The sequence below is a fragment of the Mytilus edulis genome, chromosome 11, assembly GCF_963676685.1.
Source record: "Mytilus edulis chromosome 11, xbMytEdul2.2, whole genome shotgun sequence".
NCBI lineage: Eukaryota > Metazoa > Mollusca > Bivalvia > Mytilida > Mytilidae > Mytilus > Mytilus edulis.
In genome coordinates, this window is record NC_092354.1 from 2,503,450 (window position 1) to 2,524,855 (window position 21,406).

Sequence of the window (21,406 nt, forward strand, 5' to 3'; positions counted from 1 at the left end):
TCAATAACAAAGGAAACTATAATCGTCACATCCGTAAAAAATGTCTTTAAAATAAGGCAATATAGAGACTACCCAAGTCAAAGTGAACTGCAGTTCTTTAGCAGTTAATTAGCATTCACAGTTCCCACTTGACAGCAGTTATTTGGCAGTTTATTAGCATTCACAGTTACCAAATATAAGGCAATGATTAATTTGCATAAAGGCATTCCAATAGCATTCCATAGCTGTTTCTTAGCAGTTTATTTAGCCTTCACAGTTCTTCGGCAGTTATTTTTAACGAAAAATTTAAATGAGATCTGAATATTCATGAGAACTGCTATAATAACAGCTATCAAATAATGAATATTCATGAGAACTGCTATAATAACAGCTGTCAATAATGAATATTCATGCCAACTGCTAAGTTTTACATCCTAATATGGTTTTATAAACTGCTAATAACTGCTGTGGAATGCTATCAAAAGTTGCAATACAAAGGCGACACATGAATGCTGGTAATCAATATACATGATATACAGTGTACAAGATATGAAAACAAAAATTATTAAAATTATAATATTTTACTGTAAGTCTTATGTGAAATTTCAAAAAGTTGTACTTAAACTTTTATTTGTAATTAGAGCAGTAACTATACAATCTAATAACAGACTTAATTTTAAGGGAATGTAAAAAAAAAAAAAGAGTAGCACTTACTTTAGCTGGTCTTAGACCCTTTATTAATTATATAAGTGGCCGTAATGATATAGGAACAATTAAAAATGCACTTTAATTATCAAAACTTTTAAAAAAGCAACTTATTTAAGAGCTATTACTGCTAAGAGGCTTATCACTACCTTGATTAAGTGATTTTCAAATAAGAAGTTATTTCATTGTTATCATTATTTTATTACCAAACATGCCAAATGTACTGTTTTTATTCTATTAAATGTGGACCAAAAGACAACAGTTATATCCTCTTTCTCTTTTGGAATTTTAAACAAATAAATTCTTGATACATGCATTGACATGTAATATATATTATGTTTCTTTTTTCTGAAACAAACTAAAGTAAAATTATATATTATAAATTAATTTCATTAAATTGATTGTTTGGACAATTTTAACCAATCACCTATTTGCAGTCTAGGTTTACCTATGAATTCCCTCCCCCTTTTTTCAACTCTCGAATACTAGTATGATTAGATTTGTTTTTTTTAACAAAATAATAGATTAAAATAATCATCTCTATTTTTTTCAAATAACATCTTGAACTGTAAGTATATATATGCTAGTATTCTAATACAATCCTGTCAACATCAGATATTCTATTTAAGTAAACAACTATCCCCCCTTTTTGTGGGCTTTCTGTATGATTTCTGTTTCCCCCAACAAAGTTATTTCAGAATATACACAAGCATTAACTGTAACTTTCAACTTACTGTACTGCAGGTGTGTAAAAGTATTCAATTCAACCAAAATTAAGCTTATAAATGACAAAAATACAGTTTTTCACTAGCAAGTATTTCCACACAACATGGAGCCAAAATGCACATTTGAAAATGATCAAATTATCTTCAAATAAATGTTTAACTTCAAGCTGAAAACATAGCCAGATCCAAGCATTTTTATAACAAAGATTAATAGGTCAACTGCTATCGAACTGCTGTCATAACTGTTGTCTTGACTGCTAAGAGGAATGCTAAGATCAATGCTAAGACGAATGCTAAGTCGAATGCTAAGATGAATGCTAAGACGAATGCTAAGCCGAATGCTTAGAAATGGTGAAATGTGGCAGTTTTTCAAACTGCTATTAGATTGAATGCTTAGAACAGCTAAAGGACTGCTAAAAATATGAAGAACTGGCAAATAACAGCTAAAAAACAGCTAATAATAGCAGTTCAGTTTGACTTGGGTAAAACTACTAATACAAAATTGATACATGTTTTTTTCATATTAAATGTCAATTTATTTGCAATATTATTGACTTGTAAAACACTGGTTTTCTTAATTTACTATGTGTCAATTTATAGGCAATTATAGGCCAGTACTGCTAGCATCATCTCATTCACACTTCACTCAAAAAATGTCCTTGAGAACAACTTTAAAAACAAAAACGACAATCAGCATTGACGAGCATGACCGTCAGGACAGAAAAAGATATACACTTCGGTGTTGACATGAATATCAATAATGTGGTAATTTTTATAAATTTCCTGTTTACAAAACTTTAAATTTTTCGAAAAACTAAGGATTTTCTTATCCCAGGCATAGATTACCTTAGCCGTATTTGGCACAACTTTTTGGAATTTTGGATCCTCAATGCTCTTCAACTTTGTACTTGTTTGGTTTTATAAATATTTTGATTAGAGCGTCACTGATGAGTCTTATGTAGACGAAACGCGCGTCTGGCGTACTAAATTATAATCCTGGTACCTTTGATAACTATTGTTATCATTATGACAAAGGTACATATTCGTACAGTAAAATGAAATAGATATTATACAATCTAGACTGAAACAATTTTGATAGTTTCTATTTAAACTGCGCTCTAATGTAACATTGAATCAGCGATTCGTAAACAGCCCGTTCTATGTGTAAGACGTCGTGGCAAACTTGATCTAATCGTATCTTATAGATCCAATACATTGGTGAAGTATTTCCAATGTCCATAGTCTAAACTTAACTAGAATACCGTTTTTATACGAACACAAGTTAACATTACCTAAATATTTTCAAAGGCGCTAATTCATTCGTCAAGTTTTTATAAACAGAGACTAAATTAACATGTCTACTCCATTGTTACTTTGATATAAATACCTGAAATTTGTCCTTGTGTGTACCAATTGCAATAACTGGTGGATCTAGAAGGTTGTGAGCTCCTTCGAGCAATACATCTTCAGTTTTGTCGTTTATGCTTCCATAACAATGTATTGTATCCATCCAGAAATTGAATGTGCCTGTGATTAAAGACAAGTTAATATTTAAATATTTCGGTGGATGACTGCACTTGAAATGTGTCTGAAGAATATAATTACGTCATCCAATAAAAAAATATATAATGATTTATCCTGCAGACCGCTATAATATTGCAATTAAAAAATATAACTAATTATTTTAAATTTAATTTAAATCAGTGTTTAAAAAGAGGCGAAAGTTACACACAGGCGAATCAACATTCATCAGTCAAAAAGAAAGCGATAACGATCTGGCAGATAAAAAAACCCAAAGAATAGACAAACAAAAGTATGCACAACATTTTATAGAACACAATCGAGAGAACAAAATGAACCTTGCATAAATCAGGGTTGAATCGAGGTCCTCAAGAAGGGTTCGCAGATCCTATATCACATTCAGCACTCGTCTTGTTGTTTGTGGAAAGTACAAATTCAGTGATAAATCTCACTTGTAGGTCAGAGTCGACGTAAATAGAACGATATTGTGGTAACTACAAATGGAACATGCCTACTGTAATCTGTGGTAATAAAGACAATCTAATGATGGAGTCCGTAAATTGTCCATGTACAGAAAGCAAAACGCTATACATTAATAAAACCCTTAACAGTTTGGGTGAAAATTGACACTTCATTCATGCAAGCTTGATACAGATCTGAATTTAGATTCTGATTAAATATTTGACACATATATATATATATAAAGCTTTCTAAAAATTAATTTTACAAAATTATAAACAAACCTACCATGAAGTTCTGCATAGTTAGATTCAGCATAAAAAAAAAACACCATTGAATTCAAATTTTGTTAAAATCAAACTAAATTTAATTTGGACCCATAGGACCTTAATGTGGATCAATTTAAACATGGGGCCAAAAATCCCAAATCTAAAAATACGGTTCCATTCAGCATAATAAAGAACCCACAGTGTTCTAGACTTTGAATTAAATCCCATTGAATATGGTCAAGAAATGAACAATTGATACATTTGTATTAGAAAAGTTTTGTTTTTGTTCTGTTTTTATAAACAGTTAAGACCATTGACCCAAAAGTCAATCCTAACCTTCATTTTTTAAATGAAACCTTTTGGTAACATTTCATCAATTTCCAATCACTAATATATGTAAGCTATTGTTTGGAAATCAAATGTCTTCGTACAACGCAAGATATTTGCAGTCGTATAAAAAAGGATGTTTTTATGAGATAAGAAGAAAACAACATTTGTGGTGATATCTTTTAAGCACTATATAAAATAGGTTAGCTACAAGTATATTACATGATTTTACTTGTAAAAGAGAGGGGAAAGGTACCAAAGGAACATTTATAATCATAAGACGAAAATAAACTGACAAAGGCATGACAAAGAACGCCAAAGACTAAAACGACAATCAAATATATTCAAAACACAACGTAGAAAACTTAAGACTGAGCAACAGAAAACCCAACCAAAAACCGGGGGTGATTTCATACACTCAAGGAAGATTCTACTCTACATGTGCACCCGTCGTGTTGTTTGTGTATTTAAAAACCTGGTGATAAGTATAATTCGGTAGGTTACATACGAGACAAAAGTGGACGGGAATGTAGTTACGACTTTTGGAACATATCCGTCGTCATCTTTAAAACAGATATTCAATGATGTTAAACCAACTATTGATGGCATCTGTAAATTTTTAGAAGGGATAATTGCAACTGCACCTCTTTAACACTTGGCTTGATAGCTTTTTTGTGAGCAGCAACCTTCTGATAAGGACATCATGATAGAAAATACAAGTCCTAGAATATCGTATCAATTTGGAGATATATACTTCATGGGAAGACACTGCTAGAACGTTGCTACATAGGAAATGAATTGGGAAGCTGAAGTCATCTCTTTTGTCACGATATTTTGTTTTCATCCGATCCTCATTGTCAATTTCTAGATGCAAGTCAAGATAGTAAATGGCTATATTAAATGATTACACGAAAAGTAGTGTTGTTTAAAGCAAATAATAAAAATCATTTAACAAAAAAGCCACGTATTAAAATTTGCTGTCTTAAATGTTTAGTTTCATTGTTTTTATATGAACTGAACATCAAGAATAATTCTTAACTACGTTTAATATAATTATATCTTTAAATTTGATAAGGAAGCACAAATTGACTTTACAAACCGTAGGATACTGTGTCATCTATGTCATGTAAATTTGCTACGACAAGAAAAATTCCTTCTGAATTCAAAAACGTTTGATGTGTGTTGTAATACTCAATGTCACCAGCAAAATCCCACACTGTTAAATTTGCATAGTCGTCTTCGTCTTGTAAGTCTACAGCAGATCCGATTATACTTAACAGCTCATCCTTTGCCAGTTTAGAAATCGGCGGTTCTGTAATCTCCGGATAAGCAAACTGATAATTCATTTTGGGTTGAGGTTCTTTGTCATGTTCAATATTTTTGGTGATTGTGTCCTTATTATCATCTGTTGATATCTGATCTGATGAAGATATCTCCAATATGTCATGCTTTGGTTTTTCTTTATCTTGATGTACCTTTTTGACAATTGACTGCAATATTCTATTGTTGATACTTGCTTCTTTCACTAATCTTGTATCTACAAAAAAATAGTAAAAAGTGTTCATAGTATAGGAGAAATCTATGGAAGTTAGGATTAAACTTCACCTATTTCATATGTTATACAATAAAGAAACAATAAAGAAAACCACGTTCATACCTTTCTCAGAAACTAAACACATAAACAATAATCTGTTAAGGCAACAGGTCATTATCAAGAAAACAGTAAATTAACAAAAATACCGAACTCTGAGGAAAATTCAAAACGGAAAGTCTGTATTCAAATGGCAAAATCAAAGCTAAAACACATTAAAAATGTTAAACTAATAAGGGTATCTGCATTTAAAAAATACAGATATCAATAAAATTTTATTTTCATATAAAACCTTTACAGTAACAACTATCGCAGTAATTGAAATAATGAAATTACAGTAAAAATAAAGTATTTGCTAAAGGATTAAATTGCCAAAGGGTTTATACAACACTCAATCCAGACATCCATCTGATTAGACATCCATCTGATTACACATCCATTTGATTACACATCCATCAAATAGACATCCATCTGATTAGACATCCATCTGATTAGGCATCCATCTGATTACACATCCATCTGATTACACATCCATCTGATTACACATCCATCTGATTAGACATCCATCTGATTAGACATCCATCTGATTAGACATCCATCTGATTAGACATCCATCTGCTTACACATCCATCTGATTAGACATCCATCTGATAAGACATCCATCTGATTACACATTCATCTAATTACACATCCATCTGATTAGACATCCATCAAATAGACATCCATCTGATTAGACATCCATCTGATTAGACATCCATCTGATTACACATCCATCTGATTAGACATCCATCTGATTAGACATCCATCTGATTAAACATCCATCTGATTAGACATCCATCTGATTACACATCCATCTGATTAGACATCCATCTGATTAGACATCCATCTCATTACACATCCATCTGATTAGACATCCATCTGATTACACATCCATCTGATAAGACATCCATCTGATTAGACACTATGATTACATATCCATCTGATTACACATCCATCTGATTACACATCCATCTGATTAGACATCCATCTGATTAGACATCCATCTCATTACACATCCATCTGATTAGACATCCATCTGATTACACATCCATCTGATTACACATCCATCTGATTAGACATCCATCTGATTAAACATCCATCTGATTAGACATCCATCTGATTAGACATCCATCTGATTAGACATCCATCTGATTACACATCCATCTGATTAGACATCCATCAAATAGACATTCATCTGATTAGACATCCATCTGATTAGACATCCATCTGATTAGACATCCATCTGATTAGACATCCATCTGATTAGACACTCTGATTACATATCCATCTGATTAGACATCCATCTGATTACACATCCATCTGATTAGATATCCATCTGATTAGACATCCATCTGATTACACATCCATCTGATTACACATCCATCTGATTACACATCCATCTGATTAGACATCCATCAAATAGACATCCATCTGATTAGACATCCATCTGATTAGACATCCATCTGATTACACATCCATCTGATTAGACATCCATCTGTGTACACATCCATCTGATTAAAAATCCATTTGATTACACATCCATCTTATTACACATCCATCTTATTAGACATCCATCTGATTACACATCCATCTGATTAGACATCCATCTGATTACACATCCATCTGATTACACATCCATCTGATTAGACATCCATCTGATTAGACATCTATCTGATTACACATCCATCTGATTACACATCCATCTGATTAGAAATTCATCTGATAAGACATCCATCTGATTACACATCCAGCTGATTACACATCCATCTGATTAGACATCCATCAAATAGACATCCATCTGATTAGGCATCCATCTGATTAGACATCCATCTGATTAGACATCCATCTGATCAGACATCCATCTGCTTACACATCCATCTGATTAGACATCCATCTGATAAGACATCCATCTGATTACACATCCATCTAATTACACATCCATCTAATTAGACATCCATCTGATTAGACATCCATCTGATTAGACATCCATCTGATTACACATCCATCTGATTAGACATCCATCTGATTAGATATCCATCTGATTAGGCATCCATCTGATTAGACAGCGATCTGATTAGACATCCATCTGATTAGACATCCATCTGTTTACACATCCATCTGATTAGACATCCATCTGATTAGACATCCATCTGATTACACATCCATCTGATTAGATATCCATCAAATAGACATTCTACTGATTAGACATCCATCTCATTAGACATCCATCTGATTAGACATCCATCTGATAAGACATCCATCTGATTAGACACTCTGATTACACATCCATCTGATTACACATCCATCTGATTAGACATCCATCAAATAGATATTCATCTGATTAGACATCCATCTGATTAGACATCCATCTGATTAGACATCCATCTGATTAGACATCCATCTGATTAGACATCCATCTGATTAGACATCCATCTGATTAGACACTCTGATTACATATCCATCTGATTACACATCCATCTGATTAGACATCCATCTGATTAGATTTCCATCTGGTTAGACATCCATCTGATTAGACATCCATCTGATTACACATCCATCTGATGAGACATCCATCTGATTACACATCCATTTGATTACACATCCATCTGATTAGACATCCATCAAATAGACATCCATCTGATTAGACATCCATCAAATAGACATCCATCAAATAGACATCCATCTGATTAGACATCCATCTGATTAGACATCCATCTGTTTACACATCCATCTGATTAGAAATCCATTTGATTACACATCCATCTGATTATACATCCATCTGATTAGACATCCATCTGATTAGACATCCATCTGATTACACATCCATCTGATTACACATCCATCTGATTACACATCCATCTGATTACACATCCATCTGATTAGACATCCATCTGATTAGACATCCATCTGATTAGACATCCATCTGATTAGACATCCATCTGCTTACACATCCATCTGATTAGACATCCATCTGATAAGACATCCATCTGATTACACATTCATCTAATTACACATCCATCTGATTAGACATCCATCAAATAGACATCCATCTGATTAGACATCCATCTGATTAGACATCCATCTGATTACACATCCATCTGATTAGACATCAATCTGATTAGACATCCATCTGATTAAACATCCATCTGATTAGACATCCATCTGATTACACATCCATCTGATTAGACATCCATCTGATTAGACATCCATCTCATTACACATCCATCTGATTAGACATCCATCTGATTACACATCCATCTGATAAGACATCCATCTGATTAGACACTATGATTACATATCCATCTGATTACACATCCATCTGATTACACATCCATCTGATTAGACATCCATCTGATTAGACATCCATCTCATTACACATCCATCTGATTAGACATCCATCTGATTACACATCCATCTGATTACACATCCATCTGATTAGACATCCATCTGATTAAACATCCATCTGATTAGACATCCATCTGATTAGACATCCATCTGATTAGACATCCATCTGATTACACATCCATCTGATTAGACATCCATCAAATAGACATTCATCTGATTAGACATCCATCTGATTAGACATCCATCTGATTAGACATCCATCTGATTAGACATCCATCTGATTAGACACTCTGATTACATATCCATCTGATTAGACATCCATCTGATTACACATCCATCTGATTAGATATCCATCTGATTAGACATCCATCTGATTACACATCCATCTGATTACACATCCATCTGATTACACATCCATCTGATTAGACATCCATCAAATAGACATCCATCTGATTAGACATCCATCTGATTAGACATCCATCTGATTACACATCCATCTGATTAGACATCCATCTGTGTACACATCCATCTGATTAAAAATCCATTTGATTACACATCCATCTTATTACACATCCATCTGATTAGACATCCATCTGATTACACATCCATCTGATTAGACATCCATCTGATTACACATCCATCTGATTACACATCCATCTGATTAGACATCCATCTGATTAGACATCTATCTGATTACACATCCATCTGATTAGACATCAATCTGATTAGAAATTCATCTGATAAGACATCCATCTGATTACACATCCAGCTGATTACACATCCATCTGATTAGACATCCATCAAATAGACATCCATCTGATTAGGCATCCATCTGATTAGACATCCATCTGATTAGACATCCATCTGATTAGACATCCATCTGCTTACACATCCATCTGATTAGACATCCATCTGATAAGACATCCATCTGATTACACATCCATCTAATTACACATCCATCTAATTAGACATCCATCTGATTAGACATCCATCTGATTAGACATCCATCTGATTACACATCCATCTGATTAGACATCCATCTGATTAGATATCCATCTGATTAGGCATCCATCTGATTAGACAGCGATCTGATTAGACATCCATCTGATTAGACATCCATCTGTTTACACATCCATCTGATTAGACATCCATCTGATTAGACATCCATCTGATTACACATCCATCTGATTAGATATCCATCAAATAGACATTCATCTGATTAGACATCCATCTGATTAGACATCCATCTGATTAGACATCCATCTGATTAGACATCCATCTGATTAGACACTCTGATTACATATCCATCTGATTAGACATCCATCTGATTACACATCCATCTGATTAGATATCCATCTGATTAGACATCCATCTGATTACACATCCATCTGATTACACATCCATCTGATTACACATCCATCTGATTAGACATCCATCAAATAGACATCCATCTGATTAGACATCCATCTGATTAGACATCCATCTGATTACACATCCATCTGATTAGACATCCATCTGTGTACACATCCATCTGATTAAAAATCCATTTGATTACACATCCATCTTATTACACATCCATCTGATTAGACATCCATCTGATTACACATCCATCTGATTAGACATCCATCTGATTACACATCCATCTGATTAGACATCAATCTGATTAGACATCCATTTGATTACACATCCATCTGATTACACATCCATCTGATTACACATCCATCTGATTAGACATCCATCTGATTAGACATTCATCTGATTACACATCCATCTGATTAGACATCCATCTGATTACACATCCATCTGATTAGACATCCATCTGATTACACATCCATCTGATTAGACATCCATCTGATTAGACATTCATCTGATTACACATCCATCTGATTAGACATCCATCTGATTAGACATCCATCTGATTAGACATCCATCTGATTACACATCCATCTGATTAGATATCCATCAAATAGACATTCATCTGATTAGACATCCATCTGATTAGACATCCATCTGATTAGACATCCATCTGATTAGACATCCATCTGATTAGACACTCTGATTACATATCCATCTGATTAGACATCCATCTGATTACACATCCATCTGATTAGATATCCATCTGATTAGACATCCATCTGATTACACATCCATCTGATTACACATCCATCTGATTACACATCCATCTGATTAGACATCCATCAAATAGACATCCATCTGATTAGACATCCATCTGATTAGACATCCATCTGATTACACATCCATCTGATTAGACATCCATCTGTGTACACATCCATCTGATTAAAAATCCATTTGATTACACATCCATCTTATTACACATCCATCTGATTAGACATCCATCTGATTACACATCCATCTGATTAGACATCCATCTGATTAGACATCCATCTGATTAGACATCAATCTGATTAGACATCCATTTGATTACACATCCATCTGATTACACATCCATCTGATTACACATCCATCTGATTAGACATCCATCTGATTAGACATTCATCTGATTACACATCCATCTGATTAGACATCCATCTGATTACACATCCATCTGATTAGACATCAATCTGATTAGACATCCATTTGATTACACATCCATCTGATTACACATCCATCTGATTACACATCCATCTGATTAGACATCCATCTGATTAGACATTCATCTGATTACACATCCATCTGATTAGACATCCATCTGATTACACATCCATCTGATTAGACATCCATCTGATTACACATCCATCTGATTAGACATCCATCTGATTAGACATCCATCTTATTACACATCCATCTGATTAGACATCCATCTGATTAGACATCCATCTGATTAGAAATTCATCTGATAAGACATCCATCTGATTACACATCCAGCTGATTACACATCCATCTGATTAGACATCCATCAAATAGACATCCATCTGATTAGGCATCCATCTGATTAGACATCCATCTGATTAGACATCCATCTGATTAGACATCCATCTGCTTACACATCCATCTGATTAGACATCCATCTGATAAGACATCCATCTGATTACACATCCATCTAATTACACATCCATCTAATTAGACATCCATCTGATTAGACATCCATCTGATTAGACATCCATCTGATTACACATCCATCTGATTAGACATCCATCTGATTAGATATCCATCTGATTAGGCATCCATCTGATTAGACAGCGATCTGATTAGACATCCATCTGATTAGACATCCATCTGTTTACACATCCATCTGATTAGACATCCATCTGATTAGACATCCATCTGATTACACATCCATCTGATTAGATATCCATCAAATAGACATTCTACTGATTAGACATCCATCTCATTAGACATCCATCTGATTAGACATCCATCTGATAAGACATCCATCTGATTAGACACTCTGATTACACATCCATCTGATTACACATCCATCTGATTAGACATCCATCAAATAGATATTCATCTGATTAGACATCCATCTGATTAGACATCCATCTGATTAGACATCCATCTGATTAGACATCCATCTGATTAGACATCCATCTGATTAGACACTCTGATTACATATCCATCTGATTACACATCCATCTGATTAGACATCCATCAAATAGATATTCATCTGATTAGACATCCATCTGATTAGACATCCATCTGATTAGACATCCATCTGATTAGATTTCCATCTGGTTAGACATCCATCTGATTAGACATCCATCTGATTACACATCCATCTGATGAGACATCCATCTGATTACACATCCATCTGATTAGACATCCATCAAATAGACATCCATCTGATTAGACATCCATCAAATAGACATCCATCAAATAGACATCCATCTGATTAGACATCCATCTGATTAGACATCCATCTGTTTACACATCCATCTGATTAGAAATCCATTTGATTACACATCCATCTGATTATACATCCATCTGATTAGACATCCATCTGATTAGACATCCATCTGATTAGACATCCATCTGATTATACATCCATCTGATTAGACATCCATCTGATTAGACATCCATCTGATTACACATCCATCTGATTACACATCCATCTGATTAGACATCCATCTGATTAGACATCCATCTGATTACACATCCATCTGATTACAAATCCATCTGATTAGAAATCCATCTGATAAGACGTCCATCTGATTACACATCCAATTGATTACACATCCATCTGATTAGACATCCATCAAATAGACATCCATCTGAACTTCACCTATTTCATATGTTATACAATAAAGAAACAATAAAGAAAACCACGTTCATACCTTTCTCAGAAACTAAACACATAAACAATAATCTGTTAAGGCAACAGGTCATTATCAAGAAAACAGTAAATTAACAAAAATACCGAACTCTGAGGAAAATTCAAAACGGAAAGTCTGTATTCAAATGGCAAAATCAAAGCTCAAACACATTAAAAATGTTAAACGAATAAGGGTATCTGCATTTAAAAAATACAGATATCAATAAAATTTTATTTTCATATAAAACCTTTACAGTAACAACTATCACAGTAATTGAAATAATGAAATTACAGTAAAAATAAAGTATTTGCTAAAGGATTAAATTGCCAAAGGGTTTATACAACACTCAATCCAGACATCCATCTGATTAGACATCCATCTGATTACACATCCATTTGATTACACATCCATCAAATAGACATCCATCTGCTTAGACATCCATCTGATTAGGCATCCATCTGATTACACATCCATCTGATTACACATCCATCTGATTACACATCCATCTGATTAGAAATTCATCTGATAAGACATCCATCTGATTACACATCCAGCTGATAACACATCCATCTGATTAGACATCCATCAAATAGACATCCATCTGATTAGGCATCCATCTGATTAGACATCCATCTGATTAGACATCCATCTGATTAGACATCCATCTGCTTACACATTCATCTGATTAGACATCCATCTGATAAGACATCCATCTGATTACACATCCATCTAATTACACATCCATCTGATTAGACATCCATGAAATAGACATCCATCTGATTAGACATCCATCTGATTAGACATCCATCTGATTACACATCCATCTGATTAGACATCCATCTGATTAGATATCCATCTGATTAGGCATCCATCTGATTAGACAGCGATCTGATTAGACATCCATCTGATTAGACATCCATCTGTTTACACATCCATCTGATTAGATATCCATCTGATTAGACATCCATCTGATTACACATCCATCTGATTAGATATCCATCAAATAGACATTCTACTGATTAGACATCCATCTCATTAGAAATCCATCTGATTAGACATCCATCTGATTAGACATCCATCTGATAAGACATCCATCTGATTAGACACTCTGATTACACATCCATCTGATTAGACATCCATCTGATAAGACATCCATCTGATTAGACACTCTGATTACACATCCATCTGATTAGACATCCATCAAATAGATATTCATCTGATTAGACATCCATCTGATTAGACATCCATCTGATTAGACATCCATCTGATTAGACATCCATCTGATTAGATACTCTGATTACATATCCATCTGATTACACATCCATCTGATTAGACATCCATCTGATTAGACATCCATCTGATTACACATCCATCTGATGAGACATCCATCTGATTACACATCCATCTGATTACACATCCATCTGATTAGACATCCATCAAATAGACATCCATCTGATTAGACATCCATCAAATAGACATCCATCTGATTAGACATCCATCAAATAGACATCCATCAAATAGACATCCATCTGATTAGACATCCATCTGATTAGACATCCATCTGATTAGACATCCATCTGTTTACACATCCATCTGATTAGACATCCATCTGATTACACATCCATCTGATTACACATCCATCTGATTAGACATCCATCTGATTAGACATCCATCTGATTACACATCCATCTGATTACAAATCCATCTGATTAGAAATCCATCTGATAAGACATCCATCTGATTACACATCAAATTGATTACACATCCATCTGATTAGACATCCATCAAATAGACATCCATCTGATTAGGCATCCATCTGATTAGACATTCATCTGATTAGACATCCATCTGATTAGACATCCATCTGATTACACATCCATCTGATTAGACATCCATCTGATTACACATCCATCTGATTAGACATCCATCTGATAAGACATCCATCTGATTACACATCCATCTGATTACACATCCATCTGATTAGAAATCCATCTGATTAGACATCCATCTGATTACACATCCAACTGATTACACATCCATCTGATTAGACATCCATCAAATAGACATTCATCTGATTAGACATCCATCTGATTAGACATCCATCTGATTAGACATACATCTGATTAGACATCCATCTGATTAGACATCCATCTAATTAGACATCCATCTCATTACACATTCATCTGATTACACATCCATCTGATTACACATCCATCTGATTAGACATCCATCTGATTAGACATCCATCTGATTAGACATCCATCTGATTAGACATCCATCTGATTAGACATCCATCTTATTACACATTCATCTGATAACACATCCATCTGATTACACATCCATCTGATTACACATCCATCTGATTAGACATCCATCTGATTAGACATCCATCTGATTAGACATCCATCTGATTACACATCCATCTGTTTAGACATCCATCTGATTAGACATCCATCTGATTAGACATTCATCTGATTACACATCCATCTGATTACACATCCATCTGATTAGACATCCATCTGATTAGACATCCATCTGATTACACATCCATCTGATTAGACATCCATCTGATTAGACATCCATCTGATTAGACATCCATCTGATTAGACATCCATCTGATTACACATCCATCTGATTAGACATCCATCTGATTACACATCAATCTGATTAGACATCCATCTGATTAGACATCCATCTGATTACACATCCATCTGATTACACATCCATCTGATTAGACATCCATCTGATTAGACAGCGATCTGATTAGACATCCATCTGATTACACATCCATCTGATTAGACATCTATCTGATTAGACATCCATCTGATTAGACATCCATCTGATTAGACATTTATCTGATTACACATCCATCTGATTAGACATCCATCTGATTAGAAATCCATCGGACATTTTTTTTATTTAGTTTTATTGGGCTGATTGGATTGCATTCTTGAGAACAATTTTTAATAAGACGTTGAAGATCATATAAACATGAAATGCAGGCACTAAAAATGTGTTAAAAAAACTTAATTACACAGCTTTTTAGGTCTCAAGTATAAAAGAGTACACAGGAAAACAGTATAATTATAAAAAACAAGCATTTTTACATATAATAAAACGGATGCGAGGATAAGTATACATAAGCATAGTCTTTTTTGCAAATAAAAATATTTTGCGATAATGTAGTAGAGATGATCATTCGTCTGTATTTGAGTTTAAATTACATCCAACATGCCTATCTTTAATTCCATTAATTGAATATTGAATATTCATATTAGGTCTGAAACATACAGTTCATACTAAAATGTGTTTCTAAGAATTGAAGAAATTAAAAAAAAAAAGTAAATACAGAAAAACAGCATACACAGAATTTGAAAAAAGCCTTGAAAATTATGTTTACTATGTTTTAGTTTTTCTATGATAACTTTGCAATAAATAAAGCATGTAAAACGAGAGTGAGAAAAGAATCGCATATTTACCTAACACTTTATTCCATTCACAGTTACTTAGATTTATTCGACATCTCCGCCGATGAATTTCTATACCATTTGTGCTTTTTACGCTTTGTAACTCCTCCCCGAACAATCTTCGTACTAAGGAAGTTTTTCCAACAGATTTTTTTCCAACAATTATTAAATTTATATCCCGTCTTCGTTCTGAACCCGATTCAAGGGCGTTCAGATAAATGTCAATCGACTCATGATCCATCTTTTTTATTTGTTCTGGTATTTTGCTGTCTGAAATGTAAATAAATAAATGTTTATCCTAAAACGTCATTAGTAAGAGGTTATACTCGTCTAGCGATTTATACATATTAGGTCTGAGACATATGGTTCATACTAGGGCCTTCTCAATCGATTTATGAATCCTACTGTTGCCTTTATGATTTGCTTTTGTGCAATACACTTTGCTATTGCGAATTGCACCCCCCCCCCACAAAAAAAACAACCTTTTTTTGGCAACCATTTTTTTTTCTCACTCCATCCCTTTTTTTTGGCCAATTTTTTTCTTTTTAATTTCTGAAATCTGCTATTTCTTTTTAACCCCCCTCCCCCCAATTTTTTTTCAACTCCCCTCCCCCTCCCTTTTTCCAAAAAAATAATAATTCAAGTTTCCAATGAAGTTTGCAACCATAGTTTCCCATTTAAATACTACCTAATCATGTCTAAAAGTATAATATCTTTAATCAGCAGTTGTATTAGGATCCTCTAAAAATAAACTGACAGCTAATCACCTCAAGAGAATACAAAATTTCTGTATACATAATTTTAAAGCAATGTAAGGAAAAAAAGCCAATCCTAACCATCCCTTTGGTGTATGGAAACTTGTTGTACAATGTCTGAGAGATCCATACACCGATCCACAAGTTATTTTTTGTCTGAAAACTAGAAATTAAAATGCTTATTTGGTCCCTATTTTTGGCCCCTACTTCCTAAATTATTCGGACCATAACCACGAAAATTAATCACCATCCTTTTGTGGTTATGTTCCAGACCGTATGCATACTTTTTTTTAAAATACTCATACGCGTACGGGCGTATGCGTACGGTGTGACTAATATTAAGAAGTTGGTCAAAATTTTTAGATACAAATACATATTACAGATCAACATAACTTAACTCTCAAATTAATATAAAACAAGTTCAATTGTAATTGAAATAAAAACTTTATATTCTTGAAATAAAAACTTTATATTCTAACTATTTAAAAAAAATCACGCTAATCAACTCTGTTTATCTTATCTATGCAAATGCAAAGGAACATGCATGAACTGCAAACATGTACATTTTCAAATGTAAAAAATATTACAATTGTTGTAGCAAGTGTCACCTTGGGCGAGTGTACCAAAATAGAATTCAGATTTACAATTAAACAAATGTTTTATTTCAATTGTTCTTCTGTTCAGTTTATCCATCTAATTGTAATAATAACAATTTGTAAACCAAAAAAAAAAGATTGTGATAAATTGTTTAGATATAACCCAAATGATCAAATCACATGTATGGTCAGCTCGTACTTGACCATACGCTTATATACTCATACGGTCCAACCATGCGTGTATGGTCGGACCGTACGAGTATACGTATACGGTCCAGACCGTAGGCGTGCGGCCCAATTACCGATATGGTTTGGAACAGTTATAAACCTTGTTTTTTTTATATTTTATAGATTTCTATTCACTAATACTAAATTTATTGTCAGGAAACCAAATGTTTCGGACGACGACGACGTGATACCAATATACGACCACAATTCATGATTGTGCTAGCTTTTTATTGTTTTATATATTTTATGGAAAATACTGTTAGTTGAGGCCTTCGAAAATAAATTTATAAGGAGATTACGTGTGATTGCCAATGAGAGTAGAGACATCTAACAAATAGCATGAATAGAGTCATGGGGGATTGAATTCATACTCATGTTACTAAAGTTTACTAAAAAAAACAATAACAAAAAATCAAAATAATTGTGTATTAAGTAGAATTAGCTAAAAGGGCAGTAATCCAGTTTCAGATTTTTTTGTTGGTTATATTGTATACAGCTGTCAGATTGTACTTAATAATTTACAAATACTTCTTATATGTCAAAAGAAAACAAAATAGCTGTACCTAATATTGTGATTTATATTGAAATTGATAAAGACAGCAAAATTAATAATGAGTTATTCCAATAACAATCTCTCTCTGGGAAAAAAGGGGGTGCTTCTTAAATTAAGACCTCCATTGTGGTCCATAGACACATCAAACACTCGCCAAAATATAAGCCTGAACCCCTGTGTGGATCACAAGTCAAATGATAAAAGTTGTAAATATTCTACACAATAAGACCAAACAATGATAGTAGGAGTTAGATTTTAAATATAATTGAAAAACTAAACTGATACAAATCAATAATTTTTTTTAAATGTGCATGAATAAATCACAAAATGTGATAGTTGTAATAAATTGTAATGCCAGCCTACAATAGTAGAGGGGCTGCATGTTTAATGATCCATGCTTTTGTTTGTTTATCTTTTCATCTGTTCTGCTTCAGGTTCAAGTTTTGGTTAAAGAATTTGGTCAGGATAATTGTTAATGAAGATAATGACCAATCAACTTAATCAAAGAGCTGAAAGCTCTGAGGAAAAATGACGCCACTGCCTCCAATATTGGGATATTTTTTTATGGAAGTCTTGATGTTCACACCCCGTATAAGTTTAACATTGCAACATATCTCGTAAGCATATAATTGATATTCGTAAATGTGTGTGTGAAGTGAAGTTGACAACTGACGTTTTTTTTAATACAAATGAACAGGTTAACAATCAAGACTACCTGAACTATCCAATGACTACTGGCTGGTTTCTTTTTGTACAAATAAATAGGTCAAGACTACCTGAATGATCTACAGTAACCAATGACTACTGGCTGCTTTTTTTTTGTACGAATAAATAGGTCAAGAATACTGGATTGATGTACAATATCCAATGATAACTAGATGTTCTTTTGTACTAATAAATAGGTCAAGACTATTTAAATGATCTACACTATCCAATGACTACTGGCTAATCTTTTGTACATACTCAATAAAGACTACCTGAATGATCTAAAGTATTTTAAGTAATGTGTATTTTTTTCTTGCAATTACATTTTCCTAAATTAAGAATACAGACTACTAGTATCCTTTCAAACCAAATGGTTATGAAGAGTTGTAACAATAAGGCTCTCATACCCCACAATAGTCCTATAACATATGACTTCGCATTCTTAATCAATTTTAAAGTTTTTTTAATTTTGAATGCGAAGTGTGACACATTGATAGTATTATCTTTTTTTATCAGAACAGTAAATAGAAATAGTTTTTGAAATAATGCTCCCGAGGTCATATGTTATAGGACTAATTACCCACATAACATTAAATAAGTTACTAGTGACATAGTAATTTCTGTTACTTGAAGCAATTCTATTTCTGTAGATTTACACAATAGCATAATATTGTTATACTTGTTTTATTTCACCTTGAAGATTAGACAAATAGGGATACTCCTTTGATTTTTTATTTCATGTAAGTCAGGTCCCTTTATATGAAACTTGAAACCACTTCTCTGCCATATTGATATTTTATAACTCTGCCCATGACCCATATAATTTGATATTCATTCTTTAACCATTTATCATAGTAAGCTAGTTTTGTTTTTATTTTACACTTATCCACAATCTTTCATGTCAAATTTCTGTCTTCATTTAAGTTTATGCCATTAAACCATCATGGTATTAAACACAATTCCAAGTAAATATGCTGTTATAGCGGGTCACCATATATTCAACTTGGGTGGCATTCCAGTTATTGAAATTTGTGTCAGATTGGATAATGAACTAGACCTTTAGGAAATGATCTCATAATATAATATGGAGCCATAGTATGAGACCCCTACCCGGTAACAAAATAAAAAAACATGTCAAACGGCAAAATTTATCACCAGAAATTACAAGTTAAGAGTGGATGGATAAGTCTCCAAAATGCTTGCTAAACTGGAACTACAACAAGTTCTCCAGACAAGGACGAACAAGGCGTTGAAGCCAAAGTTAGTATTTATGTAAAAAGAAGTTGAGGGGCTGATTTACGCTATTCAACCAGACGAATTTCTAAAAAAAGCATGTCTGAAGAGAACTATAACTGCCGAGAAATTCAAAGAATACCTTGCAACAATTATTGTGGAAGCAAGTAAAGAATAACTGTAACTGTGAGTGTATTGACATTCCACCAAGTAAAACACCGTACAATATTCAAACTCGTCTTTTGTAAGACAGTGATCGCGCCAAATCAGCTAGACGTCACTGTTGTGCACGCATCAAACCACAGGCACTTGTTTCTATTAATTGGAAGACCCACTATCCACGTATATTTACAAGAAGGTACCCAACTACTTTTTTCACCTCTCCGCTTAAAACTCTTATTTCTCTGTCAATTCAGTCTCAAATTTTTTGTTCCATACACCATTCGATTCATGAAAAGTTTATCTCTCAGATGATATGCATTGTATTTACCCTTAGAGTACCCCTTACCCCCAGTACACAAGATTTGTCAATAAATTTTCATGCTATCGTTTAAGTCCTCCTACAAAATACAACAACAACCGGTTTAAAGCAGGAAAACTCAAAACCGCTTGTGATTGGTTGGTTCATAGTTCAT

General features: G+C 33.5%; 1 protein-coding gene and 1 long non-coding RNA gene across 2 annotated transcripts in view; one reads left to right on the forward strand and one right to left on the reverse strand.

Moving 5' to 3' along the window:
- LOC139493899 (uncharacterized) overlaps positions 1-21,406 on the forward strand; it is a 426,642-nt gene that overhangs the window by 333,554 nt on the left and 71,682 nt on the right. The gene's annotated exons all lie outside the window — the stretch shown is intronic.
- Positions 1-21,406, reverse strand: part of LOC139493894 (uncharacterized) — a 482,493-nt gene that overhangs the window by 9,580 nt on the left and 451,507 nt on the right. Inside the window, exons 11-13 of the mRNA XM_071282058.1 lie at positions 16,714-16,971; positions 5,085-5,522; positions 2,797-2,936 (exon numbers count right to left, since the gene is read on the reverse strand). Of these exons, the coding sequence (XP_071138159.1) occupies positions 2,797-2,936; positions 5,085-5,522; positions 16,714-16,971 (836 nt within the window). The remainder of the gene's footprint in view (positions 1-2,796; positions 2,937-5,084; positions 5,523-16,713; positions 16,972-21,406) is intronic.